Below are 27,073 nucleotides of genomic sequence, written 5' to 3' on the forward strand. Positions count from 1 at the left end.
CTATAGGATCTAAAACTGTCCCAATTTATTACTGCCTTTATTATTTGGATATATGGATCTCTAATGCAATCAAATTGAACTAAGAATATAATGTTTTGATTTGAGTGCTCTTAGGATTTGTGTTTTTATAGCAGATTTAAAGAGGTTAAGAGCAAAGTTGTTTGAAGTTTACATTGGTTTGAGTTTGTGTTTGATCTAACTCAGGAGAGAATTGTATTAGTTCTATTTCATTAAGTTTATATGATAAAAAAGTTTAGCTGTCTTGTAAATGCAGATAAGAAAAATCAGGCCACATAAATCTTATACTCAATGTTTAGCATCTATATTTTTATTATTAATCCATTTAATTCTTCTTTTGATATTAAGGTTTCTCTCCTTGGAATTAGATGCCTTCACGATTTCATTCGAATCCAATCATCGCTTAATCGAACTATAATTGAATTCTAATAATTTGATCCTAAATACGTAATAAAAAATAAAAAAAACTATAATATTAAAAATATTTTAAAAAATATTTAAATAAAAAATATTGAATAGGTGATATTAATTCGAAACTAGAATCGCTTGGAACCTACTTGATTCTGATCTTCAATTCGACAAAACTCGAACCACTAACGGAGAAAAAAAATAATTTTACTTTAAGTAAAAAATAAAATAAAAAAGGATTTTATTTTGTAAGGTGGCCTTTGATTTTTTTTTTTTTTCGAATGGTGCTCATATTTCTGATAATTCTATAAATATCTTTCGTCATCGCTTATTATTTCTATCGCTTTCCATCACATTAGTCATTATGTAAGGTGACCCTTCTCACGTATCATGATTGTTGATCTTGATAAAGGAAAATGAGATGGTCACAACGGGGCTTCCCACCCGTCTTTTATAGCATGATCCATCAGGTATCGCTCACACAATCTCATCCGTCTATGCATCATCATAGACATCTCTCTTATAGTCATTGCCAATCCAATTATCATTTTTTATAAATTCTACCATGTTATTGCCTCGAAGATTCGTAGATTTTGATTACCCCACTCTTTATCGATATTTATGACATTTCTTTGTCACATTGTGACACTCTGGTTCCTCTTACATATAATTTATTTTTATATTCTCATTTATCACTTCTAAACACCTTAGATTATATTACTGTAAATATTAAAAAGCTAAAAAAGAGAGATTTTTCAGGAAAAAAATCATCTAATGTTATATTACTATAGATATTAAAAGATGAGTGAAGAACAGGGATGGCCATTGATGTCCTCTGCACTAACCTTCACATGCAAACAGAGGCCGCTGTGGGGTACCGTTCGTACCTCACCACAACAGAGGAAGAAGAAGGAACGGTTGATGGAATCGAGGGTTTGGATCATACGGGTTTCTTTACCGAAGCTCTTCATCTCTCGAGGCGAGAGCAAAAAAATCTTTCCGACAAGTTGTCTTCTTCCCCGCGGCGAACAGACGACATAACAGGGGATCGGATGGCTTAGTTGGAAACTCTGCATCTGTGTTTCCGTAAGCACGATGATTCTAACAGCTGATAGTCCACCACAGTAATCAAACACCGGCGAGGAACCAAATCGAAGGTGTTGTGGGCATCTCCTTCCAAGACAAGTAAGATTCCGAATCCAATCCAAAACACGCCACCTTGTCCTCATCTCGGCAGGTGGCGACGCAGGCGGAAAGTGGGTCACGTGGAGGCCACCGGCGGGCTTCCGGACGACACAGAAGCATTGCGTTAGCGATATCCTCCTGCCTGGTTTGGTTTCCTCCGCATCTCCGGTGGTCCATCCGCCAATAATTCTGAATCCAAACAAAAGAGAGAAGCAGCGATAAAAAGCCTTCTGCCAATAATCTTCATTCATGCACACCAACATCACCTGCCTTCCTTCTTGTGGACAGCACTGCAGTAGCAAACATCGAGTCACATCCATCATCAACCTCTGAACTCTCTTCCATTAGAAACAGTCCTGCCTCTGTGTGGCCACAAAGTCAGCAACCCTTTCAATACCAACCAAACCCATTGGTTTAGATCTATCCTTATATATACATATACATATATATATAATGAGTAAGATTTGATGAAAATGCACAAAATAATTAATGAGTAAAAATATCATAAAATAGGAAGGAGATAAATTAATTATTATTATTATTATATCATTTGAAATCGAAGGGTTCTTCTTTTATGTAAAATCGAGTTGTATATATATAACATTTTAATTATGCTAAAAACTTTACATTTTAATTGATGAAATATAAAAAATAGGGCCTTAATTACTGTACATGATATTTTTAAAATGGAAAGTTGCCAAATAGAGAAACTTCAACATGGCTTATATAATATTCAAACACATCAATCCATGTTCATTGACATAAGTAAGTTAAGCTGCACAAAGAATGCCTAATTCTGACCTTCCTTTTCTCTTTATTCTAATATTGCTTAACACATTCATTCATCTCTGTGCATCATCTTCTTTATCTATTCCATCAATTCACAAACAAATATATAAAAGAGAAAATGATGCAAATGATAATTTCATTTCAATCAAATTTCATCTCAAATTAAATCTTTACGAAAAAAATCTAAATCTCTTGATTAAATCATCAGCGCATGATTACGATAACTCACAGACTATTATTGTTTGGATATGCTCCTAAATATAATTTTACGATAACTCAGTCAATATGAAACTAAATATAATTATTGATAATAAATATTATAATAATATTATTTTAATATAATTAATATTTTAAAAAAATAAGTATAATTACTCTATAGACATTCATCCATCGATAATATTTTAAATTGATGGTCAAATTTGATGATGTATTTAATCTTTAAATGCTACAGAAGAAAGTATGAAACCGGCCTTTCCAAGCTAAATTTTCTAACATTAAATTAGAGAGAGAGAGAGAGAGAGAGAGAGTAAAGTGTTGGATAAGCCGGCGTGAGAATAGCAAGAGAAAGACAAGAAACGGGCCTTGCGGTGTACGTTGGTCAGGTGGGGCGTTTGGTCATGTCTATATATACGAACACCGATCCTTCTCTCCCTCTTCTCTCTTATCCTTGTTTTTGGATCCTCGATCGCCTTTGCGGTGGGTGGGTGGGTGACAGAGAGATCATGGCGGGAGGGGAGAACGGGAGGGCGGAGGAGGAGAACGAGGTGAGGGCGCCGCTGCTGGCCGCCGTCCGCCGGGTGCCGCGTAAGAATTCGGTGAACTCGATGAGGGGCGAGTTCGTGGCCAGGTTGCCGGAGAAGGTGAAGCACGGGGTCGACCCGGAGCGTCCCTTCACCATCGACGTCTCCCGGACCAGGGACCTCCTCGAAGGTTCGGGCCGTCCCTTAAAGATCCCTTCTTGCGTTTCCCTTTTTTTTTCCTATCTCCATTTCCGTTTTCTGTTTTTGACATGTGATTTCCCTGTAATCCATTTGGTTTCTTTTATTTCTTTCATCTTCTGTGGAATCAAAGCAGCCATTTTTCGTCTTCCCCGTCGGAAGCAATCCGTAGCTTACGTTTGATAGGCTAAAAGCTTGTGCTTTTCTTTATCCCCCTTTTGATCGCAGAATAGGTTGACCTTTTCCCTCCCTCTTCTTTTCTTGGCGTTGAAAATGGCAAGAGTGACGTAAGCTGCAATAGGTTAAGAGTTCGTCTCTTTTGTTCACCTACATGATTGACTAAGGTAACCGGTCAACTTCTTGTTGAAGTATATAAATTGATCTATGGAATGGAATCCCTCTCAAAATCTCAGATCGAGATTCCCGATTGAAGTGCATTGATCGTACTAGTCTCTTGTATTTCTTGATGATATTTTGATGGAGTTCAACTTTATTTCCTTTCAATTTCTCAGGGGATTGGGGTGTTGGGAAATCCCTCTTTTGCTATTTCTGTATGAAGAACTAAAAAGTGTTGTTTTCGTTCACTGATTGGTAGGTTCTAATGCTTGTGGAATGTCTATGTTTTAATTTCTATGTCGATTGCAGGGGAAAAGGAATACTATGAGAAGCAGTTTGCAACCCTAAGATCCTTTGAGGAAGTGGACTCATTGAATACACCTAATGTAGTTGATGAAGCTCTGGACCTTGAAGAGCAAAGGCAGAGTGAATTTGCCATGAAGATCTCCAACTATGCAAACATTGCGCTCTTGGCACTGAAGGTGATTGATTGATTGATTGACTGATTTCTTGGAGCCTTAGAAATGAAAGAAAAACAAGAGATTTTAGCATGCTAGTTAGTGAGTGTGTAATTAATTTATCGGTTTTTCGATATCCCAGGATATGCTTCACAAAATGGCAAACTAACGTGAATTTTCGACTGCAGATTTATGCTACCATACGAAGCGGATCCATAGCCATTGCTGCTTCAACACTTGATTCATTGCTAGATCTTATGGCGGGCGGCATTCTCTGGTTTACTCATCTTTCCATGAAAAACATAAACATATACAAGTACCCGATCGGCAAGTTGCGCGTTCAACCGGTCGGCATCATCGTATTTGCTGCTATCATGGCCACTTTAGGTACATGTTTCATTTGAAATCTGGATTCTCTTCATATCTGAAATTTTGCTTAGAAGCTCTAATTTGAGTGCCGCCTTTTGAATCCATGACATTCATGTGGAATTTGCTTTGCAAAGGTCTAATTCAACTCCTTGCTACACCATGAAAGTAGGCTATCGATACGGTGTGGTTCATAACATGATCAGGATTTCTGGATGTATTATTATGCATCAGAAATCAGAGCAAGTTGTGGAGGACTACTGCCTCTTGTTGCTACTTAGACTTGAAATCTTGACTAAAGTAGCAAGACAACTTAGGAAGCATTTGTCAGCACAGTCCTATCACATGCTTAGATCTTTTGTTTTGGTACTGTGATAGGCAAATACCATGGCTGGTGTTAGGAATTATCAGCATGCCCATAGGATATGAAGAAGCTGAAGACATAAAGTGAACTGTGGAAACTATGACACAGAAAATGAGACTTGGTGGTAAAGACCTATTGACTTGTCATTGTCTGGATATAGAAAAACTCATGTGATCCAAACATGTCATGGTCTGTGTAGAATGATCAGATGTTCTATTTTATACAAAATGTTTGAGAGGATGATTGTAGTACTTGCTACATCTATTTGTCGGTATGTAATATCACCGCCTTTGCCATGTTCTATTAGGATTTCAAGTTTTTGTTCAAGCTCTGGAACGCCTGATTGAGAACAAGCCTGCGGACAAGATGACCTCGGCTCAACTGGTGTGGCTGTATTCGATCATGCTGACCGCCACTTTTGTAAAACTAGCTCTGTGGCTTTACTGCAGGACCTCCGGAAACAAGATCGTCCGTGCCTATGCTAAGGTCCTAATACTACTAATTTTTCCTCTTTGATTGATGGTTTGTATGTAGTTTTTTTTCTTTTTTTTTGAAGACATTGAGTATTAATCATGTCGATATCAAAGGCTTGTTATCGATATCCAGGACCATTACTTTGATGTTGTGACCAATGTTCTTGGCCTGGCTGCTGCTATTCTTGGCGATAAGTTCTACTGGTGGATCGATCCTGCTGGGGCTATTATTCTCGCGATCTATACGATTACAAATTGGTCTGGAACCGTATGGGAGAACGCAGGTCTGATGAGCCATCCATTTAGCAGCAGCATCTTTTTTGACTAACATATATACTGTTTCTTCTTCTCTAATTGAATTATTCTTGATTGCAGTCTCACTGGTTGGTCAGTCAGCTCCACCTGAGATGCTCCAGAAATTAACTTACCTTGTGATAAGGCATCATCCTCGGATTAAACGTGTCGATACCGTCCGAGCATATACGTTTGGGGTCCTTTACTTTGTGGAGGTGATTTGGTGGTGTGATCTTTCTCGTTGTCGTCCTGAAGTAGATAGAAGATGGAACTAAAGTGTGGCTCTGTCAACCTGCAGGTTGACATCGAACTCCCAGAAGATTTACCTCTGAAAGAAGCCCATGCGATCGGAGAATCGCTGCAGATAAAGATCGAGGAACTACCAGAGGTCGAACGCGCATTTGTGCATCTCGACTTCGAATGCGACCACAAGCCGGAGCACTCCATACTCGTCAAGCTGCCCAACTCCCAAGCTTGAGCCGCATGCATGATCTTTGTTTACGGTCATCTGCTAGGTTCATGTATATGAAACATGAGTTCCTGAAGGCTTTCTTTTGGATAAAGTTACCCTTGGATGATGGTTCTTGATCTGTCTCTTTTGGTGGATTTGGTCCTCCACCACCAGTTTGGCTTGAGTATGAGAAGTATATTCATGGAGAATCTTTGATGGTTGTGATGATTTGTTTGGATGGTGAACATTTAATTGCTGGGGTGATGTGTATTCTTTTGGAAGGTGGAGGATTATCTGCACACACTTAGTGAGAGGATTTTGTTTGATCTCTGAAAATTCAGGTTAAAACCAAAACAAAAAAAAGTGACTGGGGAAAAGTCAGATTACATCAAAAGAACTATTTGATACCAAAAACATGTTACACTGCCAAAATCCAGTTGTTTACCAGTTCTTATTTCACCAAAAGAAGGGGGAAAAACTCATTTGTCCTGTTACTAACAGTAGAAATGCTTTTGGGATCTGAGATAGAAGATGGGATTGTCAACTGAAGTTGTCGGCCAGCAAATCTAAATTGTCTGTGCCAGGGTGTTCTAGCAACCTCACCATGACCTGCCCTCCTAAGAATTATGCATAGACTGCAAAACGATAAGGGAGAAATAATAATAAATAAACAGCAGTATCAGTTAAAACTGACTGAAGTTGATTTCGACAACCATGGCAAGATATTACAACAAATGCCGAGCAGGATCCTAAAATGCATGAATATGCTAAAGAAATTTCAAAGAAAAACTCAAATTGTTGCATAAAAGCAGTCCAGTGTGTGCATTTGGAAAGACGTGAATGCGCAAGTCCTTAGCTCTAAACACTCTTCGAGTAAGCAAGAACCTAAACTAATACCCACGCAACTAGTCCGAGAATATATGATGCTTGAGCAAAGTTGCATCTATGGGCAAGAAAGTGTTTTGTAACTTATAAAAGAAATGCACTTTATAACACTTATAAAAGAAAGGCAACAATGACAATTTGTACAAGGCCATGGACAAAGGGGGAACACCTCCAACTGCTGTCTTGTAGAATGAACTGTTTTTGCTTAAACCAGGGGTGACGGGGGTGTATTAAGGCATTAAAGAAGGCAATGTCACCTTGGTTGGTTCTGGCATTTCCTAGCATTTATCATTCTTGAAGATAGTTACAGAAGCTTCTGACACTGAGATTGGCAACATCCTGATCGATATCTTTAATAGTCCATCCACAAAGGAGAGTTGCTATTAGTGATGGCAGTTTTATTGAGGCGGCAGCTCTCTACTCAAGCGATGATAATCGGGATCAACCATCAACCACTCAGTTTGGGGTTACAATAAAAAGGGAGTTCAACCATATCAAATAGTTATCCTTCAGCTGGCCAAACCTTGAAAGAAGAAACACAATCAACCAACGAGGTCATGGTTATCTGGGCCATTCGAATCATGTTTCGACTAATCAACTCAAACAGTTCTATGAGGCAGATAACCATATCAAATAGTTATCCTTCAGCTGGCCAAACCTTGAAAGAAGAAACACAATCAACCAACGAGGTCATGGTTATCTGGGCCATTCGAATCATGTTTCGACTAATCAACTCAAACAGTTCTATGAGGCAGATAACCATATCAAATAGTTATCCTTCAGCTGACCAAACCTTGAAAGAAGAAACACAATCAAACAAAGAGGTCATGGTTACGTGGGCCATTCGGATCATGTTTCAACTAATCAACTCAAACACTTCTATGAGGCAGATAACCATATCAAATAGTTTTCCTTCATCTGACCAAACCTTGAAAGAAGAAACACAATCAACCAAAGAGGTCATGGTTACGTGGACCATTCGGATCATGTTTCAACTAATCAACTCAAACAATTCTATGAGGCAGATAACCATATCAAATAGTTTTCCTTCATCTGACGAAACCTTGAAAGAAGAAACACAATCAACCAAAGAGGTCATGGTTACGTGGACCATTCGGATCATGTTTCAACTAATCAACTCAAACAATTCTATGAGGCAGATAATCATATCAAATAGTTTTCTTTCATCTGACCAAACCTTGAAAGAAGAAACACAATCAACCAAAGAGGTCATGGTTACGTGGACCATTCGGATCATGTTTCAACTAATCAACTCAAACATTGCTATGAGGCAGATAACAAGTCAGAGAAACGAGTCTTCAATAACATAGCTGCACTAAGGATGGCATTAAGCCATTAACTTTTGTATCAATGTTCATGATTCTATGATGCATGTCCCAAATGAAATTCACATGGTCTATTTTACCAACAGTACATTTTAGTTCGAGTAAATTGCAAGCAAGAACTATAGTTTGTCTGTCAACAAGAGCATCAAACGCAGTAGGGTAATTATACTGGAAAAGTGTCTTGAGCCAATAATGAGCCTCATAGATAAGAATAAAAATGATTTAGGTAACACAGTTAGCAAAAAAAGATAAAAAAAAAACAGGAGCTCTTTTTGGAAGTGCATATGCTTCATAGGCCACAAGTGAAGTCGATGGCAGGAGAGGATCATGGAAACCGATGTCATCATATAGTTTGGAACTTCAGGTCTTCTATTGGGTAATAATTCCAAGTAAAGAAGGATCCTCATCTAGAAGCCATGGAATAAAACAAAGGTGCTTATTGTAGAACAACAGGACAAGAACAGAGATGGTTGACATGCATGTCATCAAAGAAACAGAGCCTCTAGAGACATTGCTTCGAGTTTAGGAAATCCATGCCCAAGAGGTACCTGAATATTGTACTATTTCGAAACAAACATACTAAATGGCATTCTGTTAATTGTTTCAGGCTCTCCAAATAAGTTAATTGGTGTAGTCTTCCCTAATACTGATGTTCTATTATACCTCAAATCCTCACAGTCATAATCTCACATCATTGGGCTTCATACATAACAAGTCATGACAAATGTATCAAAATCACAGATACAAAGACACAAGAAAAGATTTCATTTTTTTGGAGATTAGCGTGAAAGGATTTCAGCAAAGAGCAATCAATTTTCAAGATAATACTCAATTACGTAATACCGAGATCTACATCAAGCAAGGACAATCAAATTTCAAGAAAACCAAGGGAAAGAAGCAATTTCACCAATTTTGATGCATCGGGGGTTCAGGATCCGCACCTCTATCGCATTGGATCAAGCGATCAGCTGGTCTTGGGATCGGGCATCGGGAAGAGCCCAGTCCCGGCGGCGCCTCTCGGGGGCGCGAAACCCAGGAACTTCTGCAGATTGGTACGGGTGCTGATGGAGCAGAGGAAGTACAAGAACACCATGGAGCAGTCGGTGGGGTCGGTCCCGGGCAGGCCGCGGTGGCTCTTCCGAGGACGAGCGGGATGGGCGCGAAGGGGAGCTTGGTCACCACACGGCCCTCGAAGAGGGAGTTGAGGAGACCGAATACCACGAAGAGGACGGCCGCGACGACGGCGCCGGACTTGAACTTGGAGAGGGAGAGGTCGCGGGTGGCGTCCTTGAGGCTGGTCTCCACGCGGTCCATCTTCTTGGCTCGAGACGACGAAGACGACGACACGGACGAGGAGGACGGAGCGGAGGTGGGCTTCATGGAGTCGAGCTTCTTGGAGGCTTTATCGATGGAGGAGCGGAGGGACTTGTAGGTGGAGGTGCGGTAGATGAGGAGCCAGGAGATGGCCTCGCAGACGGAGATGCCCACTACCACGAGGCTGTCGGCGTAGCGGAAGGACGAGAGGGCGGAAGACGCCGCCGTGGCCGGCCCACAACCCCTGCCGCCGCCGCCACCGCGCGGAGATCTTGCGTGGGGGGAGGTGCAGATCGCGAGGCCCCAAAAGGCGAAAGCCAAGTCTTTCCTTGACGCGCCCGGTGAGAGAGGAGCGCAAAAAAGTCCAAACGCTATCAGAGGCGGGAAAGCTTTGTCTTATGCTAATGAGGAGGTTGGTGTTAAAAAGGTTAGCTGCCACACAAGGGATCCCCCGTTGGCTCGGCGACAGGGAACGAACCAATCAACGTGAGTGGGACCTACGACTAATATAGTGCAAATAAACAACCAGCTTCCAATATCTTAGTCAAATGCCTCACTCACTAATGGATGATACTTCTGATATTAGGTCAACTCATCATCACCAGATTCCAATATCTTAGTTTTAGACGAGTATTTCAGGTTTTCAAAAGAAATATGGGGACTAATTAATATTATTTAAAAAAAAAACAAATCAACTACATGAAGGCAAATAATGTAACATCCCAACCATAGGAACTGAATGAGATACATGGGCTTTTCACGTGGTCATGTTACTAAAGATCTGTGGATTTCCTTATCTATAAGATTCTAATGACCCCTACATGAGAAACAAGCATCTATCACGGTCAGTATATAGAAAGAAGATGCACACAGAATGTGAGGCCATGCAAATAGATTTACAAACAAGGAAAACAAATATAGTGAATCAGCCAGCACCAGGCGGATCTGATCCAGACATCATTGATGTACATGCTAATGTAAGATCACCTAAATAGCAGGAGAAGCCGCTGCTCTCGGAAACTTAGGAGGTATATTTTAGCTGAAATAAATATCATGATACAGTGCGTCCGTAGCAAATTGAAGCAAGATATAGATTCTTTGCCCACTTGTCCTGCACAAGACAAAAGAGAATAGTTGTCAATCTAGGAAAGACAACAACAAGCAAGTGCAGGTGGCAGAAAGAATAGTTGGAAATCGAAAAAAAGTTGCCATAAACTTGAATTAAGGGTAGTATAATTCTGTTACCTTTTCTTTTTATTCTTATTTTAGTCAGAATGCTATTCACAAACTACAAAGACATGGCCCAAACTTATTGCATATAACATGTTTTTACTTGGAATATAGTGCAGGAGGAAATTGATACAAGTACCTTGACATGGGCACTTGGAAATGATGATGTCCGAAGGGTCTCTTGTGTCTCATCACCAGGCTTCCGCTTGGGCACACTGAGAATAAGGGCAGCCTGATCCCAGGTGGCAGCCATAGAAGTAATGCGATATCCGCCGTCCCAACGCCTGTGAATGCCCTCACTTGGATACAGGAAGTCTAATTCGACAACCTGCAAAAGCATCAATCCAGATGCAAGCCATTTCCACTACATCAGATTCTAGTAGAGCATCAAATAATCAAATACTGAAGTAGCTTGGCTGTATAAACAAGTTAGTAGGATCTATATCTTTCATAAAAGACTACCAAACAGATTGTCACAAATGTAAATCAGTTAGCATGATGATTAACTTGCTAATCTTGCAAATTATTCACATTTTAAGAACAATTTCACAGGGAAAATTCTCATTTGATTTGATACACACCACAATATCATTCATTTAAATTTAAGGAAGTTGCATAACACCTGATCACTAAAACCAGCATTGCGTGACATGACGATGCCCCATCGTGTCCCAGCTGTTGCCATCGACGTGACATGAAATCCTTCTTTCCACTTCTTGTTTATCCATTTGAAGGGGAAAGACTCGCTTACTTTGTAAGACTGCTGAGTGTATTGGGTGCCTAAGGAGTTAAATTGCAGATACAATTAGAGATCAAAGATAAATTAGTGCATGGACCACATGGGCAATATTCAAGAAGATTCTACCTCCGTTACAACAAGAGAATTTTTCATGAACGTGATGCTGAAACATATCAAGGTATTTGAATAAATACAACGAGGGATATATAGGGCTACAAACTTATATGGAACTCTACAAACACATGCTGAAACAAAATCATTCAATTGCTGTTACGTATATCATATATTGCATCATTAAGTGGATCCATTCCAATGACTATTTCATTGGAAATCTCAAACTGGCTGTATTTGATTATACAAAGAAAACATTTCCTATCCGTCTATGGCTATATGGCTTACCCATATCACCTACCTAACGCGAGCCCCATCTATGTCTCACAAGACAACATTTACTTAGTTTTAATGCTTAGAACAGTACTTGGTTTTCAATACTAAGTTTCAAACCATAAATTGAATGACTGAACTTATACATTATAATAGTTCTATACCCACATATTCTCAATGTAAATGCTCTTCATACAATATAACATCAAAAAAGATTCTTTCTTGAATACTGTCTTTTGTTACAAAGGAGAAACCATGTGTTATTCACAATTTATGGCAATTCAAAAGACGAGATGGTGATTAAGATCCTCCAATCAAAATGCATATGAAATAGGAGTCCTGATGCATGCCAAAACCCTACAACAAAGTTATTTTTTCATTCAAGCTGTACTTTTAATATGGGCAACTATTACTGAAAGGAAGAGTTAAACATCATTCTATATTGTAGTATATAAATTTTCAGAGCTTGGGGAGAAAGATTTTCAGCCATCTGAACTTTAGGGAAACAGTTTTAAGTTTGGACTAGCCGAAAAGATTCCTTCACCCCATCAATCACCATTTACACAATATGATAACCAACATATATATATATATATATATATATATATATATATATATATATATATATGATTGTCTCGGCCTTTGACATTGCTGAGAAGATTTAAGAGTGTAAAACACAAACATTAATTTCCAGCACAAGAGACAAACCTTTTGACATCACCACAAGAGAACTTCCATTGTTGGCACCAGCAAGAGAGGTGATATAGTAGTTTTTCTCCCATTGATCCATGATCCACTCCTACATCACTTTTCTCCATTGATAATGACAGCTTAAATGATAACAAAAATTAATAATATAATGTGGTCATACCTTGTGAAGGAAGAATGGGGACAACTCATAGACCTGGGATGTGAAACCAGTTCCTGCATCCATAATAAGGGCCCACAAATTTGTGCACGATGCAACACAACTAATAAGCAGACCATCCTCATTTCCTCTCTCTACATGCTGTGCCAAGCGTGCATCAGCCACATTGTAGTGGTACCTGTATACAAGTTACAACATCAAAAAGGGCACGTCATTAATATAAGCAATCTGGAATAACCATGAGATATTGCTAATGAGTAGATCCTTCCAAGAAATAATAGGGCCAATGGAAGATAAAGAAACAAAAATCTTAACATCAATGCTCTGGATTCTGCTGACAAAAAGTGAACATTTTGAATATAAAATGCCAAGGGACAGACCAAATATTTTGTTACAAAGATCATACCAATGAAGAATATTTTCCTTCCAGTTAAATAACTAAATCTCAACATCTCTTTTTAGAACTATTAAAGATCATAGAAGATATTCAAAGCTTAACTTCATAAAGTTTGAATGCTTCATGTTTTCTGACACAATCAGTATCTCTCTACTTGTTCTGGTAAAACATGTATGCACAACAATTAAAGGGATACATAGATGAATATTTCAGGCCACATGCCATATCAGCACTAGATATACGTTGGATATGACACTTCTAGGAAACTTCTTGGATATGTATTGAACACTTCCTTGAAGCATCCAGATTCCTTCTATAATTATCCAAAAGGAAAATTTTGTTATTTTCAAGTGCTAGATCTTTTAATTTTAGATGAGATGGATATATGGTTAAGTGTATTGCTTTACGTCAACCATATTAAGCACCAAATTAGGATTTATAAAGTTAAAATGATGGTATTGCTTCATTTACCTAAAAATTGGGCTATCTTCTCTACATTCATGAAGTGCTATGTTGCTACAGATAGTCTATTTTATGATGAATAGATCAGTGATTCCACCAATTACATATCACCATTGACCATTGATACACACTTTTTCTATTTTAATAATATACATAATTAGCCTCATGTGTGTGCTAAGAACATGACCTTTAGGGGGTCAGAGACAATGGCTCTCAAGAGGAAAAAAAATCCAATGTGTTGGCCACACCCACAAATCTAAGGCAAAAATAAGACAACAATAAAAACAGTCTACAATATTACCATGATCCTCAAAGATTAGTACAGAGAAGGAAAATTTTCCTTATAAAGAAAAACCAAACAAGTGCATGAAAATCTACCTTTGTTTCATAGGAAGCCTAGCATTATACACAGAAATCCACTGGGTGGCAGGCACTCCTAAGCGAATCTTCTTCCTTTGTTGACTTTCTTCTTCTTCATCAATAGTCAATCTGCCACGTTTTTGACCAACCTGATAGATGGGATGATTTGTCATAACTTGCAACTCCAGAATTTGACATAAAATCAAATTATAAAGACACTGAAATCACCTTTTGAGCACCATCAGTGTTAATTGGCCTAACTGCTGGATTTGGTCCAATTAATCCATCGAACAGAGAAATTAGTTTCGAGTAGTTAGGTTCCTCATCAAACTTCATGTTGACCACGATCTCAAGAAACTGCTTAAATGGTGGAGGACACAAGCAACACATCATCTCCGGAGATGTTGACATCTTTTTCTTGCAAACTAGGAATGATTTATTATCACCCTGCGATGCACATAGACATATAAATACAAAGAGAAGCACATTTCTCTGAATGTATGACAGCCACTTAGACATTTTGGAAATTGTGTTACTTGCAATCAATTACCTGGTAGCCCTGCCAGGGTAATCTGCCTCGATGAAGAAAAATTAGTGTATATGCAAGAGACTCCAGATCATCCCTTCTGCTTGCAGTTCTTCCAAGATGTGCATGAACACTGGCATATCGAACAGTTCCTCTACAGAAAACAAACAGCCAGTATCAGCAATGGTACCGAAAAGAGACCAGGGAGGACATCCCTCCCATAAGTAAACATTGTCACGTGTGGAAAATTCATACCTGAACACATCTGGGCGTTGGTCATATTCAACATGATTACTGTTGCAAGCATCTTTCCATCTTGTGGCTAAAACAACATGCATACAAGCAATTACATAAGGAAGCATAAGCAATATATATATATATATATATATATATATATATATATATATATATATATAACTGGACTAAAGCAAGGGGTATTCATCTAAAAAATTTAAATATGCGTGCATAGAAATTTAAAAAAATCAAAGAATAAAAAGGAAGGTGAAGGTATGAGATGCCTGCCATTGGCTGACCAGAAGGTTCTTCACTCACCTAATCCGAGGTCAACAAGAAATAATTTTTTTTCTTGAGGTGTTGCCGGCTGACCAAGCAAAAAGTTCTCAGGCTTTACATCTCCATGGACATATCTAGTAAAATGTATTCAATTAGTTCAAGACAAGGCAGCTTTGCGTGAAAGGAACACAAATTCCAAATAGAAGAATATACGGGTAAGTGTATGATTGCATTTGTACCCTTTTGAATGCATGTTTTCAAGGATTGATATGGACTCAACAGCAATACAAGCTACCATTTCTGTTGACATCCTGAGAAATTTCAAAACACTCTTAGTACACAAAAGACAATACTGACTACAGACCATTTTATATGAAGATATAGCAATCTTACTCAATAGCAGAACACCAACTAGAAAAAATGTGCAAATACATATGCATTAAGATCACACAACCAAAACATGACAGGTGCAAAGAAGTAGGTAGATAACTGAAAACATCACTGTAGAAGTCATTTGCTGGAAATCAAAGGTCGAATGAACATAATGGCTGCTGGTAATCACAGTGAAAAGATACTCACGCTTGACCAGAAGTATTCCAAGCATCCCATAAACTGGGACCTAGCATGTCCATTACCTGTAGATTACAGACAAATTAGTAGCAACTATATCAGTTTCTTGAACAATGTTGTATACTGACAAGTAACATGAAGCAAGTAAAGACATCTGCACGACCAACCATCTAATGGGCAGATGCAAAAGAATGCACACAAGAAATAGAAGAAACCATACCATCACATAGTAGTCACCTTGTCGACCTTTATAGTGCACCCTTGGCACCCCATAACTGCCCCCAAGAGCACTGACCAAAAGGCAAAATTAATGATTCAGAGTGACCACATGAGGGACAAGGGAACATCAGATAACCTGTGCAAAGAGAAATTCAAGGCGAACCTGTAAACCTGCCATTCATAAGGAGGACCATAATTACAACCTTTGCTGCTTCTGTGCTCAAATTTGATGGCAACCTATTAAGCAAAAGAAATTCGTAAATCAGATGCAATGTTAAATAAAGTAGCAAGATAGATAATATCTACACATGAAAAATACTTTATCAATGCTTCCGCTCCGCCAAGAAAAAGATAAACAAAAGAGAGAGCCAATAATAATACCTCCAATGCACTAGGACCTGTTGTTCTTTCAATGCCACCAGAGACTCGACGGCCAACAAAAACCTGTCCAAACCCACCCTTGCCCAGCTTTCTATCAACCTTATATACTGGAGAATTACCGATCTGCACCTGAAATTGTTCCAAATAAAGGCAATCCTTTATTCTCATATTTACACACCTTTGAAACAAAGACAGGAAAAAAATTAAAGCTATTCATTCCGCTCCCCAGATAATCCATTCAACAAAAAAATAACCATAAACATGCCAAAACATAAGTTGTATAGTTTTTTGTGGATAATATACGTTAACAAAAGACCTGCATCAACCATTAACAAAAACAATAACTCAAGCAACCAAGGATCAGTTGAAGTGTGACGATCTGAGTCTGATAGGCTAACTGATCTATCAACTTCGTTTGACCCAAACCATTGGCTAAAATACTTAAGTTGAAGTTGATAGTAGTACACTCATCAGACCCTTATAAGTCAATCTTTGTTTTACCCACTTCCAATGTGGGACTAACCGGAAGTGTTACAATCTCCCCCACTCAAGGACTTGATATTCTCGTCAAGGAAAAAGGCCTAGCATAACCCAGATCAAATCCTAGAATGGTACATGTGAAACGTAACCTAGTAGTGGCTTCACGCAGTGACGAATCCTCTAACTCCATTCACGGATAGCTCTTTCCTACTTGAGTCTCCTCACCATGCCTAAATACTACATCGGCTCTAATGCCAAATGTCATGACCCAGGCTTGATAGGTTAACTGGCCTATCAACTTCATTTGGTCCAAACCACTGGCCAAAATGCTTAAGCTAAAGTTGATAGTAGTACACTCACTAGACCCTTATAAGTTAATCTTAGTCTTATCCACTTCCGATGTAGAACTAATCGGGGGTGTTACATGAAGGCTTCGATGCGTCCAAGAGTTTGAGAAGATTAAACCAAAAAGTTGCAAAAGAAGATGCAAATTATCCCGAGTCAATAGTGAATAAACAGCGAAGCAAAGAATCGAAAACCACATGAGCCTGAAGGACACTATGCACTAAAAGTTGAGGCGTTAAAAATAACCAGTGATGTGAGTTAGTAAAAGAAAGAAAAGGAAAAGAAGAGCCACACACACAAACACAAAACAAGTCGTAATGTCCCAATTGTTAGGGGTCAGCTGCTAACAAATGCAAAAAATGAGATTCAAATATTGACTTCTATCTATACTAACTAAAGAATATGGGAAAGATAAGCATAAAGAGAGGGTGAACGGAAATTGAAAATTATCTCAAAACAATCCAACAAGTCAGCATATTATGCCCAGGAAGTTCTAGAACAAAAATGATGAACAAAACAACTAAAAAAAATTAAATCAGCTTCCACCACAGTGCTTTTCCTTAGAAGACAGACAATTAAAATGAACAGGAACAACTTGTATTATTTTTTTTCCTTATACATCAGATAAAGTGGGAATTAGTGTAGGATAGATTATTCATCAAGATCCTCAGAATGGGAATCTGAAGAAATATACAAAACAAAAGTGTGGAAAATGCAAAAACTATGTAGTTAGTGAAAAATGAGGCAAAATCAAGATGAACCGGAAGAACAAGAATCCTATGCTAGTCCAGTTTCTATCCGGAAAAGATACAATAAGAGAAGGAAGATGCATATGGGTTAGAAGGAAGATGTATAGAAGTAATAGGTACTTTTATTATTTTTCCCTGTATTATACAATGAAAGAAATAAAACATAACAGATCTGCAAAAACTTGTACCACAAAGTATAAATTATAGCTCTGACAACAGCAAGAAGTAATCAGATCAGTTTTAAGGTGAAACCACAAAGTTCAGATTCATTAGATAAGGTAAATGTAAGGGCAACATGTTTTAATATATACTGCTCTAAAAAATTATAAAATTTATAAAACATGCTACAGCCAGTGTCCACTAATAGGAATCCCTATTATTAAACAGCTCAGAGAGGAGAGCCAAGAAGAAAAGATCAATATAGTCAACCAAAATGGCAATAACAAAATTACGACCAACCGTCTTATTTCTAAACGATGACACATGCACACTAAACTGGACTGAGGATCAAACTATTGATACATTAGCCTGAAGATTATTCACCGAGTAAGCAAAAAATGAGCACTTTTTTGAAGCAGGAAGAAAGGCTTTATTTATGATCACATAAAAAACTAAAATAAGATAACAGAAACGAGAGAAAGATAAGGAAAAAAACAAAACTGAACCAATGACGTATAATTCAACAAACTAGAATTCACAGAGAAAGATAAGAACATGGTGCACGAAGAACAAAAACTTCCACCAACAAAATAGAACAGACAAGAAAGATGTACCTTTTCAGGGAATGGTGTAGTGTTCCCCTCCTCTTCCTGTCCCACAACCCTGTTGGCGCTCAATCCACCACTATCGTCACCCATCGTTTCCTTCCCTCTTATTTCCTCCGGTTGCTTTGTGCGCCCCTTTCCTTTCTCCTCCTCCTCCTCTTCTTCTTCTTCTTCTTCTTCTTCTTCTTCTTCTTCTTCTTCTTCTTCTTCTTCTTCTTCCACCACCACCACCTCCTTCAATTGATCGGACTTCTTCCCCTCCCCCTCCTCGATCAAAACCAACTTCCCCTTGGCCGACCTCGCCCTCTGCCTCCCCTTAGCGGCAACGGCCGCCCGCGCCTCCGCGGCCCTGGTCCTCACCCGCCGGCTACCCCCAGCCGCAACCGCTACAACCTCCGGCTTCTTCGAGGCAGCCCGCGCCCTCGTGTTCCGCAACGTACGATCTACCGGCGGCGGCGGTGGAGCACGGCCCCCTCGACGCACCCCGCTCCGCAGCTCCCGCATTCTTCACCCATGCAATCGAGCCACTGCGCTCGCGATCCGACCATTATCAACTCAGAAACTCCCGGAAACCCCACCCGTTCCGGCTTCCATACCTTCAAATTCACCAGAAAGAAACCCTCGAATGAGCTCGCAATCGGCAGAAACCTTCTCCGCTCGCTAGGGATTCGCAAGGATTGAAGCGATCGAAATCGAAAAGCTAGGGAAGGAAGAAATTCGCCTTTCCCCTTCTCCTTGTGATCGATCGGTCGATGGAGGAAGAGATCGATCGCGAACTACCGAAGACCAAAATTGGGGGTTTCCACGAAGCCCCCGAGGGGGAGAGAGAGAGGATAACCTTAAGATGACCTGGCGTCCCGGCCTAACTCACACTAACCTTTTGTCCGCCGGTGGGAGGCCAACTCGAGCCCGAACCGACCGCCTCGAGCCGACTCTTGAAGTCTTTCCCGAATGACAGTGGACTGGATGACGTTGGTGTTGGGCCAGATCGACTCAGTCAACAACAGGCCCAATTTGACCATTCGCTACTCGCCACGACCCAACACCTACCACGATCCCTAGATCACTGACGATCTCCTACTTTGGCGGACCCGTCCCACAGCGGCCCGATTTAACCAATCAAAAGACAGTATACGAGACGGGTTACCGAAAGCAGGTGCTCTAGTTCATGAATAATTATGTAGTAAACGACAGAAAGGTGCTAAGGAATCAGCATCGCTGTACGGTGGGATTCAAGCCGAATAAACGGGTTATCAGGTTGAGATTAGGAATCCGCATCGCTGTACGGTGGGATTCATGTCGAATAAGCGGGTAATCGGGTCTACGGTTCGTTCTTGCCCCCGACCGACCCAAAGATGCTTTCGGCGTCCCGCTACCACGCCTCCCTCGTCCACCTGCTCCAACTCCACTAGTTCCTACCCATAGCCGCCCTCGACCACCACCCATTCGTCGCTTCCAAGCTCATCTTCTCTCTCCGTCGCCGATGCCTGCCCGGTTCTTCGTTTGGAACTCCCTTATCCGTGCGTTCCCCGGTTCGGACTTCCACCCATCCGCTTGTTCTCAAAACCTATCGCCGAGTTTCCGTGTTGCGACTCGGTGAAATGGTTTATGCGCCGGCCTTAAATGCGGGGCGTTTGCTGGATTTCTACGTTGGCGGGCCCTCTCTTAGTGGGATGTCCTGAAGCGCTCGGAAGGTATTCGATGGAATGGGTGTTTGGGATGTGTTTCATGAAGCTCCATAATTCAAGGATGTCTTGCATGGTAGGTATGCTTCGGAATTCGAATTTTGCTTTTAATTGAAGTGGCTTAATTATTATTTCAAAGTATAATTAGCATGTCATGGATAGGATCAGTTATCGTCGGTTGGCTGAGGGCACCCACTATTGGTGTTTAAATTGGCACAATATCCTATGCATATATCTGCATTCATTGCATAAAAACCTGTTGATTGATTCCCATAAATAAGATACACAACCATTGTATGGTTCACATAAACTATGCCCTTTGAGATCAACCTTGAATTGAGCCATAGCTTAATTTAAATAACAACTGACTGAAATTAGGCTATATTAAGCCTGTAATTCACAGAAGAGATGTCTCCACTAAATGACCTTAGTCTAATCAAGCCTTCTGTTGTCCTATAAGAATATGCTATACTTTGAAGAGTACAGATGCAAATATGTATCCTCAGATACATATATTTTCTTAAAAAATTCATCCTTAACTATGATTTTAGCATAAAAAAAAAATTATGGATATGCATCCTCTGCTTATTCAGATCCGTTGTGCTTGGAGATTAGATGATTCCACTTATTAAATTGATATACTTCATGGTGCTAGGTGCTTGTATATAGGTTTCCCAACACCATGTGTAAGTCTAATTTCTAATTTAGCCATGATGATCTTCATGTTTCTTGGGTTGTCTTCATATCCTAGCTTACTGGATCATAAGGAACTTACTCATTTTAGTTTGGATGATCGCTGGTAGAAATGTTCAAATCTTCAAGTCCTTTGAATCTCATGCAGCTGGTACAATCATACTTATCTGCTGCACACAATCCCAATCCTCGAATGGCCATTTAGAGACAAAATTTAATTTTTTTATTGTAGTCTATTCAGAAAAGGTGAGGCAGATTGGTGGTGTCATTGAAGCTCACCATCTGCCATGCTTAAATTGTCATCATCTCCCTTTTTGTGTGACATTGTGCTCTCACTTTGATCTTCTCTGCCTACTCTTAAACTACCTAGAGGGTTTTGAGCATTGCACTTCTTCTACAGGTTTGAGTTAAATTTGATCTTTATTATGATTGAGATTATAAGGAAGATTGTAGATCAATCCAGCGCGATAGTGATACGTTCGGAGAACATAACTGGGGTCAAAGTTTGTCCTTGGAGACATGTCTAAAACTTCTTATCTTGTTTGGAATAAGAACCTCCTCAGGCTTTTGCTGATAATCCTTCGATTTTGTCTAATCCTGGAGCACATTTTTTGTTTTTTATAGCTGACGTCTCTACTCTTATCTAGTTTTTGCACATCAAAGATAATGTCTTAGTTCCATTTTTTGTTGAAATGCATGTGCAATAAATTAATGCTGGAGGCACTTTCAGACATGCATAATTCTCTATCTATTAACTTGGAAATCCATGTTACAGGCATTTTCAAAAAGGTGAAGGTGGCTTCGTGGCAACTCTCATACTGGTGCCTCGGAAACTCAAATCACAGAATCAGCAAAAAGTTGTCGCAGACACTTCTCTCAATCTATCAACTTGCAAATTCATACTGGCCCATGGCACATGGCTCATGCAAATGTGGTATGGGAATGGGCCGTTTTGGAAAATATTCATGGTGCATGTAGAAACCCTGTATATGCTCAAGTCTAGGACTGAAAATGGATTAATGTGTACCATATGTTGAAAAAGATTAGGTGCAAAATATGCTTATTAATAGGTGATCATATTGATTATAATACCATGAACATACTAGGTGCAGAATGAACCTTTTTTTTTTAGTTTTATGCAGTGTTTATTGGTAAGAGAGGTCAAGTAATTACTTCAATTATAGGATTTGGACCATTTGGCACTCACATATTAGGGTTTAAAGAATCTTAAACCATGATATGATTGTTTAGGGCCTATTAATCAGATAGATCATTTCGATCATCAAATTGTGAATGATTGCAGAGAATTATGCTACTGATTGTTATTTGATCATCTTGGAAAACCTTCTTTTGCTCAACTTATTGAATCCCCTATGTTCCTGTGCTTAATTTGTTTGAGCTGAAGCAATTGCCAACATAACTTACCATGATGCACTTGAAGGATATTTTGTGTTCAGATTTAACCAACCTTCTTGTATCTTTATTGTCATTTTTTTGGCTTGGTTTGAGACTTATTGTTTGAGCAACTAATAGCTTGTGTCAAGTTGCTTCCTTATACCTCTACAAGTTTCCCTCTTTTGTCTGTCAAGCTCTTTAAATAATTCTTTTACTGGATTGACAGTAGAGCTAATTATAAATTATCTTTTGTAATTAGATTTCTTTAGTATCTCAGTCCCTGAACTTAAAAAATTTATATTGAAATTCCTATAGTTATGAAAGTGAAACATCTACATTTACCCTAACATCGTCGATTTTATTGATGAAAGCATAAAACAATGGGTAAAAGGATAATTTCAAATTTCTAATTATTTTTTCGGTGGTGATAGACGACGACGTCGCTAGGGGCTATGGATGGCTATTACGGATGGAAAGGGAGAGCTACGACGAGAGATGAAGAGAGGAAGAAAAGGGCGACACAGATGTCGATGCTATGCATCTACGTCGACATCGACACAAATGCAGAGCAACAAAAGAGCCGCTTGGCATCTGCATCGACACCAATGCAGATACAGAGTGATGTTGCCCTTCCTTGCATCATTGTTGGCACTGACAAAGCGTCAACATCTGTATCGTCCTCTTATTCCTTTTATTTTGTCTCATATTTCGTTGTTGTTCTTTTTTTTTCATCCACAATAACCATCCGCGACCTCCTACTGTGTCTTTATTTGTTATCATCGAAAATATAATTAAAATATTAAAATTATCTTTTTATCTATCATTTTGATATTTTTATCGATAAAACTGATAATATTATGATAAATAAAATTAGACGTTACACTTTCATAACTATAGATATTCTAATATAAATTTTTTAAATCTAAGAATCAAAACACTAGAGAGATCTAACTATCATATTATCCCTCGATCGTACATCATAGGCAAATTCATATAAGATTCTCATACCCCATGCAATAAGACACTAATTGGTAGTTCATGAACAATAATACTTAAGCTTTCTTCGTATTCGTACACAAGCTGAGAGCTACAGAACCGAACAGTCTTACAAAGAGATAAACCCAAACCATAGTAAGAAGCCGATAAAGATCAACGAAAGACACCAAACCCTCCTAAGATATCACCACCCAATTCTCAGCCTTTTTCTTTACATTCTTTCTTGTATTTTTAGGAAGCGTTGAGATTGGGAAGTGGAGCGATTCATGTCGAGGTGGGCCGTCTCGTACACCGGAAGCTCATCACCGTAACCTCCTCCCACTCCCCTTCCCCTTCCCCTTTCCCTTCCGATCACCGTCAAGTTCTGCAGCTCGAACAGATCGGAGCTTGAATCGCTCATTTCCTCTTCCTCCTCCTCCATCCCTCTTAGGAGCTCTTCCACCCTCCTCCTCGCCTTCATTGCCACCGCCGACGGCCTTCGGGGCGCGGTGTCCGCTCCATAGACGCTCTTGTGCCCGCACGGCCGCAGATCCTCGTCCACGATCACGCTCACCGGGTAGAACCTCACCGATCGCTTCTCCCCCTCCCCCGACGGAGGCTGCTCCCTCGTCGATGGTTTCTTGATGAGGCAGGATCGCGAGAGGGACGACGCCGTGGAGCAGGCGGAGTCGTCGCATCCGCCCGCGGCGGTGACAGCGGTGGGCGTTGGCCTTCTCGGGATCACCGACACCGCCGACAATACAGAGCCGAGGAAGCCGGCGAGGCGGGCACCCGGGGACGCCGGCGCGGCCGACCTGGAACTTCTCGCGTCTCGAAGCCTGCCGCGGATCGAGCCCGTCTTCTTTTTCTTCTTCTCCTCCTCACGGCGGTCGAACACCGCAGCAGCCGGCGGAGGAGGGATGGAGCGGATCGGAGCTCCGACGGTCAGGATCGGCCTGAGCCGGTTTACCCCCGAGTCGGGCTCGGAAGAGGAGGAGAAGCCGCCGTAGCTTGACTTGTCAGAGGAACTGGAGGTGGAGATGGGCGCAAGCGGCCGGCAACAGGTCGCCGCCTCTGCGGTTCGCCACTCTGCCGCGGGCCGGAGGGGCGGCGGAGGGCGCTTCGGCACGGTGATGAGAGAGTGGCGGTCTCGCGTGGCTCCGCCGTCGGACTCGTCGATGGAGCGGTAGATGGCGTCGAGGAGGGTGGAGGAGAAGGAGGGGTTCTGGTGACCGCTCCTGGGCTTTCCCCTCGCCCACCTCTCTTCCATTATGTACGTATACAAAGCAAGTACAGAACACCAACACTTAAGTTCTTCCCTCGGTCTTATCTCTATGTTCTCTTCTTCGCAGGCGAGGAAACGATGAAGAGACAGGTAAAGGCGAAGTTGGGCGGTGAGAAGCAGAAGTGCGAATGGCTCTCGATGAGAAGCAAGAGAAAGCAAGACGAGAAAGGTGGGCGGTGATGGGATCACTCGCTCGGTAGCGCGTCTTTTTGAGGGGGATTCACGCGCGAGTACACGCTGACGTGGCACTTCTCTGATTCCTTTTCTAGGCGCGGGGCCCGGTCGAGGTGGTCCGTGTGATTCGTGACGGGCGACTCCGCCGCCTGATTCGCTTGCTGTCCGTCACGCAACGCAGGTACGAACCCTACCCCCCCACCTTAAATTGGTCGTACACGAAGAGATCAGTCTAATTCTGCAATGCAATGCATTATGTAGAGTAGATTTAGTAACAAAAACACATTTTCGACAGAAGGATAGAATTAATAAGATTGTTTTGGTGTCATCAATTTTACACTGAATTAGTTAGGATATTTATATTTTCTTAGTTCAATTGTCAATCGGAAACTTCTTCTGACCTCTTAATTACCTACGAATAGGTCTTGATTGAGTATCAATTTGTTTAATGTCTAGTGTTAACACTGCTACCGGTTGCTTACAACTGCTAATTAAGCAAGTCTTATGATTTGGTGGGAAGCTTTAGCTTTGCTTGGGGGTGATTAAATTAAGGTGACACGTGGGGGCAAAAAGGTGTCTTGGCCTCGGGTTAGTGAATTGAATCAAGTAATTAATGCACTAATCATATGCCCCCGTGTAGCCTAGTTGTCGGCTTTGAGAGTGTAGGATGGTCCTTGAGAATTTTGAATGGTAGGAGGGGAAGCTTCTGAGGCTTGGGAGCGTGCTGTCTTCACCAGATTTAATGTCCGAGAGAACGTGTGAGGCTAGAGGAAAGCAAGATGGAACATTGAGCAACTGGGTAAAGAAAAGAGCAAAGTGGGCACTGTTTTCCTCCCCCTTTTTTTTTTGTCATGACCGATCACAATCGACCAACAAGGTTTTTCATCATTTCTTAATAACTTTGGCACAGTCTTGACCCCTCGAAGCATACTAAAACATACCAGGTTGTAATTTCAAGGTTCAAGATAGAACATGATGATGAACACAAAAATTGAAAGAAAACAAAAAGAACACTAAGCTATTCAAATTTTCTTACCGGAGAATTTCTTGCATACTATAGACAACTAATTAAATGCATATCGTAGTTTCTTGGATCATTAAGCTAAACTTTACTCCTTGTGTCTCTTTTAAGTTTAAACAAATTGCTGAAGAAGGATGTAGCTAACGGTTGAGACTATTTAGGAGTTTAATGAATAATGAATCTTTTTTCAACAATTTAAGCTTTCGAGATTCATTATAATGTAATTTAAAACATTTATTATGATATGAGATGGAATTTTATATCTGCTCTTCTATATTTCTGAGACATTTCTTAACGATTAGGTTTTTTAGATTAATGGTTACTTAAATCATATTTGTAAGGACTATGCTACTCAAATATTTGACTTTGTCATCAAATTTTTGGTGTAGCCAAGTGTAAAAGGAGTGTGCAGAGAGTCTTAAGTAGTACTGCTTTTACTTCAATCATATTTGTAAGGACTGTGCTACTCAAATATTTGACTTTGTCATCAAATTTTTGGTGTAGCCAAGTGTAAAAGGAGTGTACAGAGAGTCTTAAGTAGTACTGCTTTTACTTCAATCATATTTGTAAGGACTATGCTACTCAAATATTTGACTTTGTCATCAAATTTTTGGTGTAGCCAAGTGTAAAAGGAGTGTACAGAGAGTCTTAAGTAGTACTGCTTTTACTTCAATCATATTTGTAAGGACTATGCTACTCAAATATTTGACTTTGTCATCAAATTTTTGGTGTAGCCAAGTGTGAAAGGAGTGTGCAGAGAGTCTTAAGTAGTACTGCTTGCACAGTTGTACCTCGTGGGTTAGGCATATAACAATTGCAGCTGAACTCCTCCACCCTTGTGTGTAAGCAGACATGAGCAACTGGTTCCAGCTTTTTGGTCGGATTAGAGTACAGTACCGCACCAGAGTTGAGTTTGTGTATGAATGCTGATGGCGAAACACTAGTGAGTGTTTCGCTTGATTGCTTCATGAACTCTTCTTTCTTAGCAGTCCGTAGAAAGCGGAATAGAACCTTTATAGTCCCATCAAATACATGGTCCCAAAATATAGAACTGGCTGTTTAACACAGCCTTGACACCATAATATGTAATGCACAGAGAGAGAGAGAGAGAGAGAGAGAGAGAGAGAGTGTGGAAAAGGACTGGTCTCTCAGTTTCCTCGTGCTTGCTGACTTTTCTTCTCGTTAAACTAAAGCAGACGATTGTGTGGGAACAGTAGGAAGAGAAAAAGAGGG

The 27,073-nt window shown here is 40.2% G+C and overlaps 3 protein-coding genes, 1 long non-coding RNA gene and 1 pseudogene across 6 annotated transcripts; 2 read left to right on the forward strand and 3 right to left on the reverse strand.

The window, feature by feature from the left end:
• Positions 1-3,107: 3,107 nt before the first annotated feature.
• On the forward strand, positions 3,108-6,302 carry LOC135639645 (metal tolerance protein 4-like). Its single transcript, XM_065153496.1, has 7 exons — positions 3,108-3,330; positions 3,984-4,156; positions 4,321-4,519; positions 5,170-5,348; positions 5,469-5,619; positions 5,711-5,844; positions 5,928-6,302. Exons 1-7 carry the CDS (start codon positions 3,123-3,125, stop codon positions 6,105-6,107), a joined length of 1,224 nt encoding a protein of 407 aa, XP_065009568.1. The 5' UTR covers positions 3,108-3,122; the 3' UTR covers positions 6,108-6,302.
• Positions 6,303-6,463: 161 nt separating this feature from the next.
• Positions 6,464-10,583, reverse strand: LOC103988355 (uncharacterized; annotated as a pseudogene).
• LOC103987553 (casein kinase 1-like protein HD16) lies at positions 10,490-19,469 on the reverse strand. The gene is made up of 16 exons (XM_009405882.3): positions 18,622-19,469; positions 16,275-16,403; positions 16,057-16,130; positions 15,895-15,964; positions 15,684-15,739; positions 15,344-15,415; positions 15,144-15,238; positions 14,847-14,913; positions 14,616-14,745; positions 14,294-14,512; positions 14,084-14,214; positions 12,850-13,024; positions 12,687-12,777; positions 11,478-11,635; positions 10,995-11,183; positions 10,490-10,736 (listed from the first exon to the last, which is right to left on the reverse strand). Exons 1-16 carry the CDS (start codon positions 19,114-19,116, stop codon positions 10,677-10,679), a joined length of 2,211 nt encoding a protein of 736 aa, XP_009404157.2. The 5' UTR covers positions 19,117-19,469; the 3' UTR covers positions 10,490-10,676.
• A 138-nt stretch (positions 19,470-19,607) lies between these two features.
• Positions 19,608-23,155, forward strand: LOC108953124 (uncharacterized). Of its 3 annotated transcripts, XR_010497001.1 has the most exons (3): positions 19,608-20,373; positions 21,766-21,924; positions 22,817-23,155. It is a non-coding gene; the product is annotated as an uncharacterized LOC108953124 (long non-coding RNA). The 3 variants fall into 3 exon arrangements; XR_010497000.1 differs by lacking the exon at positions 22,817-23,155 and having other exon boundaries at positions 19,608-20,377; positions 21,766-22,357; XR_001978524.2 differs by lacking the exon at positions 22,817-23,155 and having other exon boundaries at positions 21,766-22,357.
• A 265-nt stretch (positions 23,156-23,420) lies between these two features.
• Positions 23,421-24,881, reverse strand: LOC103987554 (protein BIG GRAIN 1-like). The gene has a single exon (XM_009405883.3). The coding sequence runs from the start codon at positions 24,628-24,630 to the stop codon at positions 23,593-23,595; it is 1,038 nt and encodes a 345-aa protein (XP_009404158.2). The 5' UTR covers positions 24,631-24,881; the 3' UTR covers positions 23,421-23,592.
• Positions 24,882-27,073: the final 2,192 nt, after the last annotated feature.

This window comes from Musa acuminata, chromosome BXJ3-6, assembly GCF_036884655.1.
Source record: "Musa acuminata AAA Group cultivar baxijiao chromosome BXJ3-6, Cavendish_Baxijiao_AAA, whole genome shotgun sequence".
NCBI classification, from domain to species: Eukaryota; Viridiplantae; Streptophyta; class Magnoliopsida; order Zingiberales; family Musaceae; genus Musa; species Musa acuminata.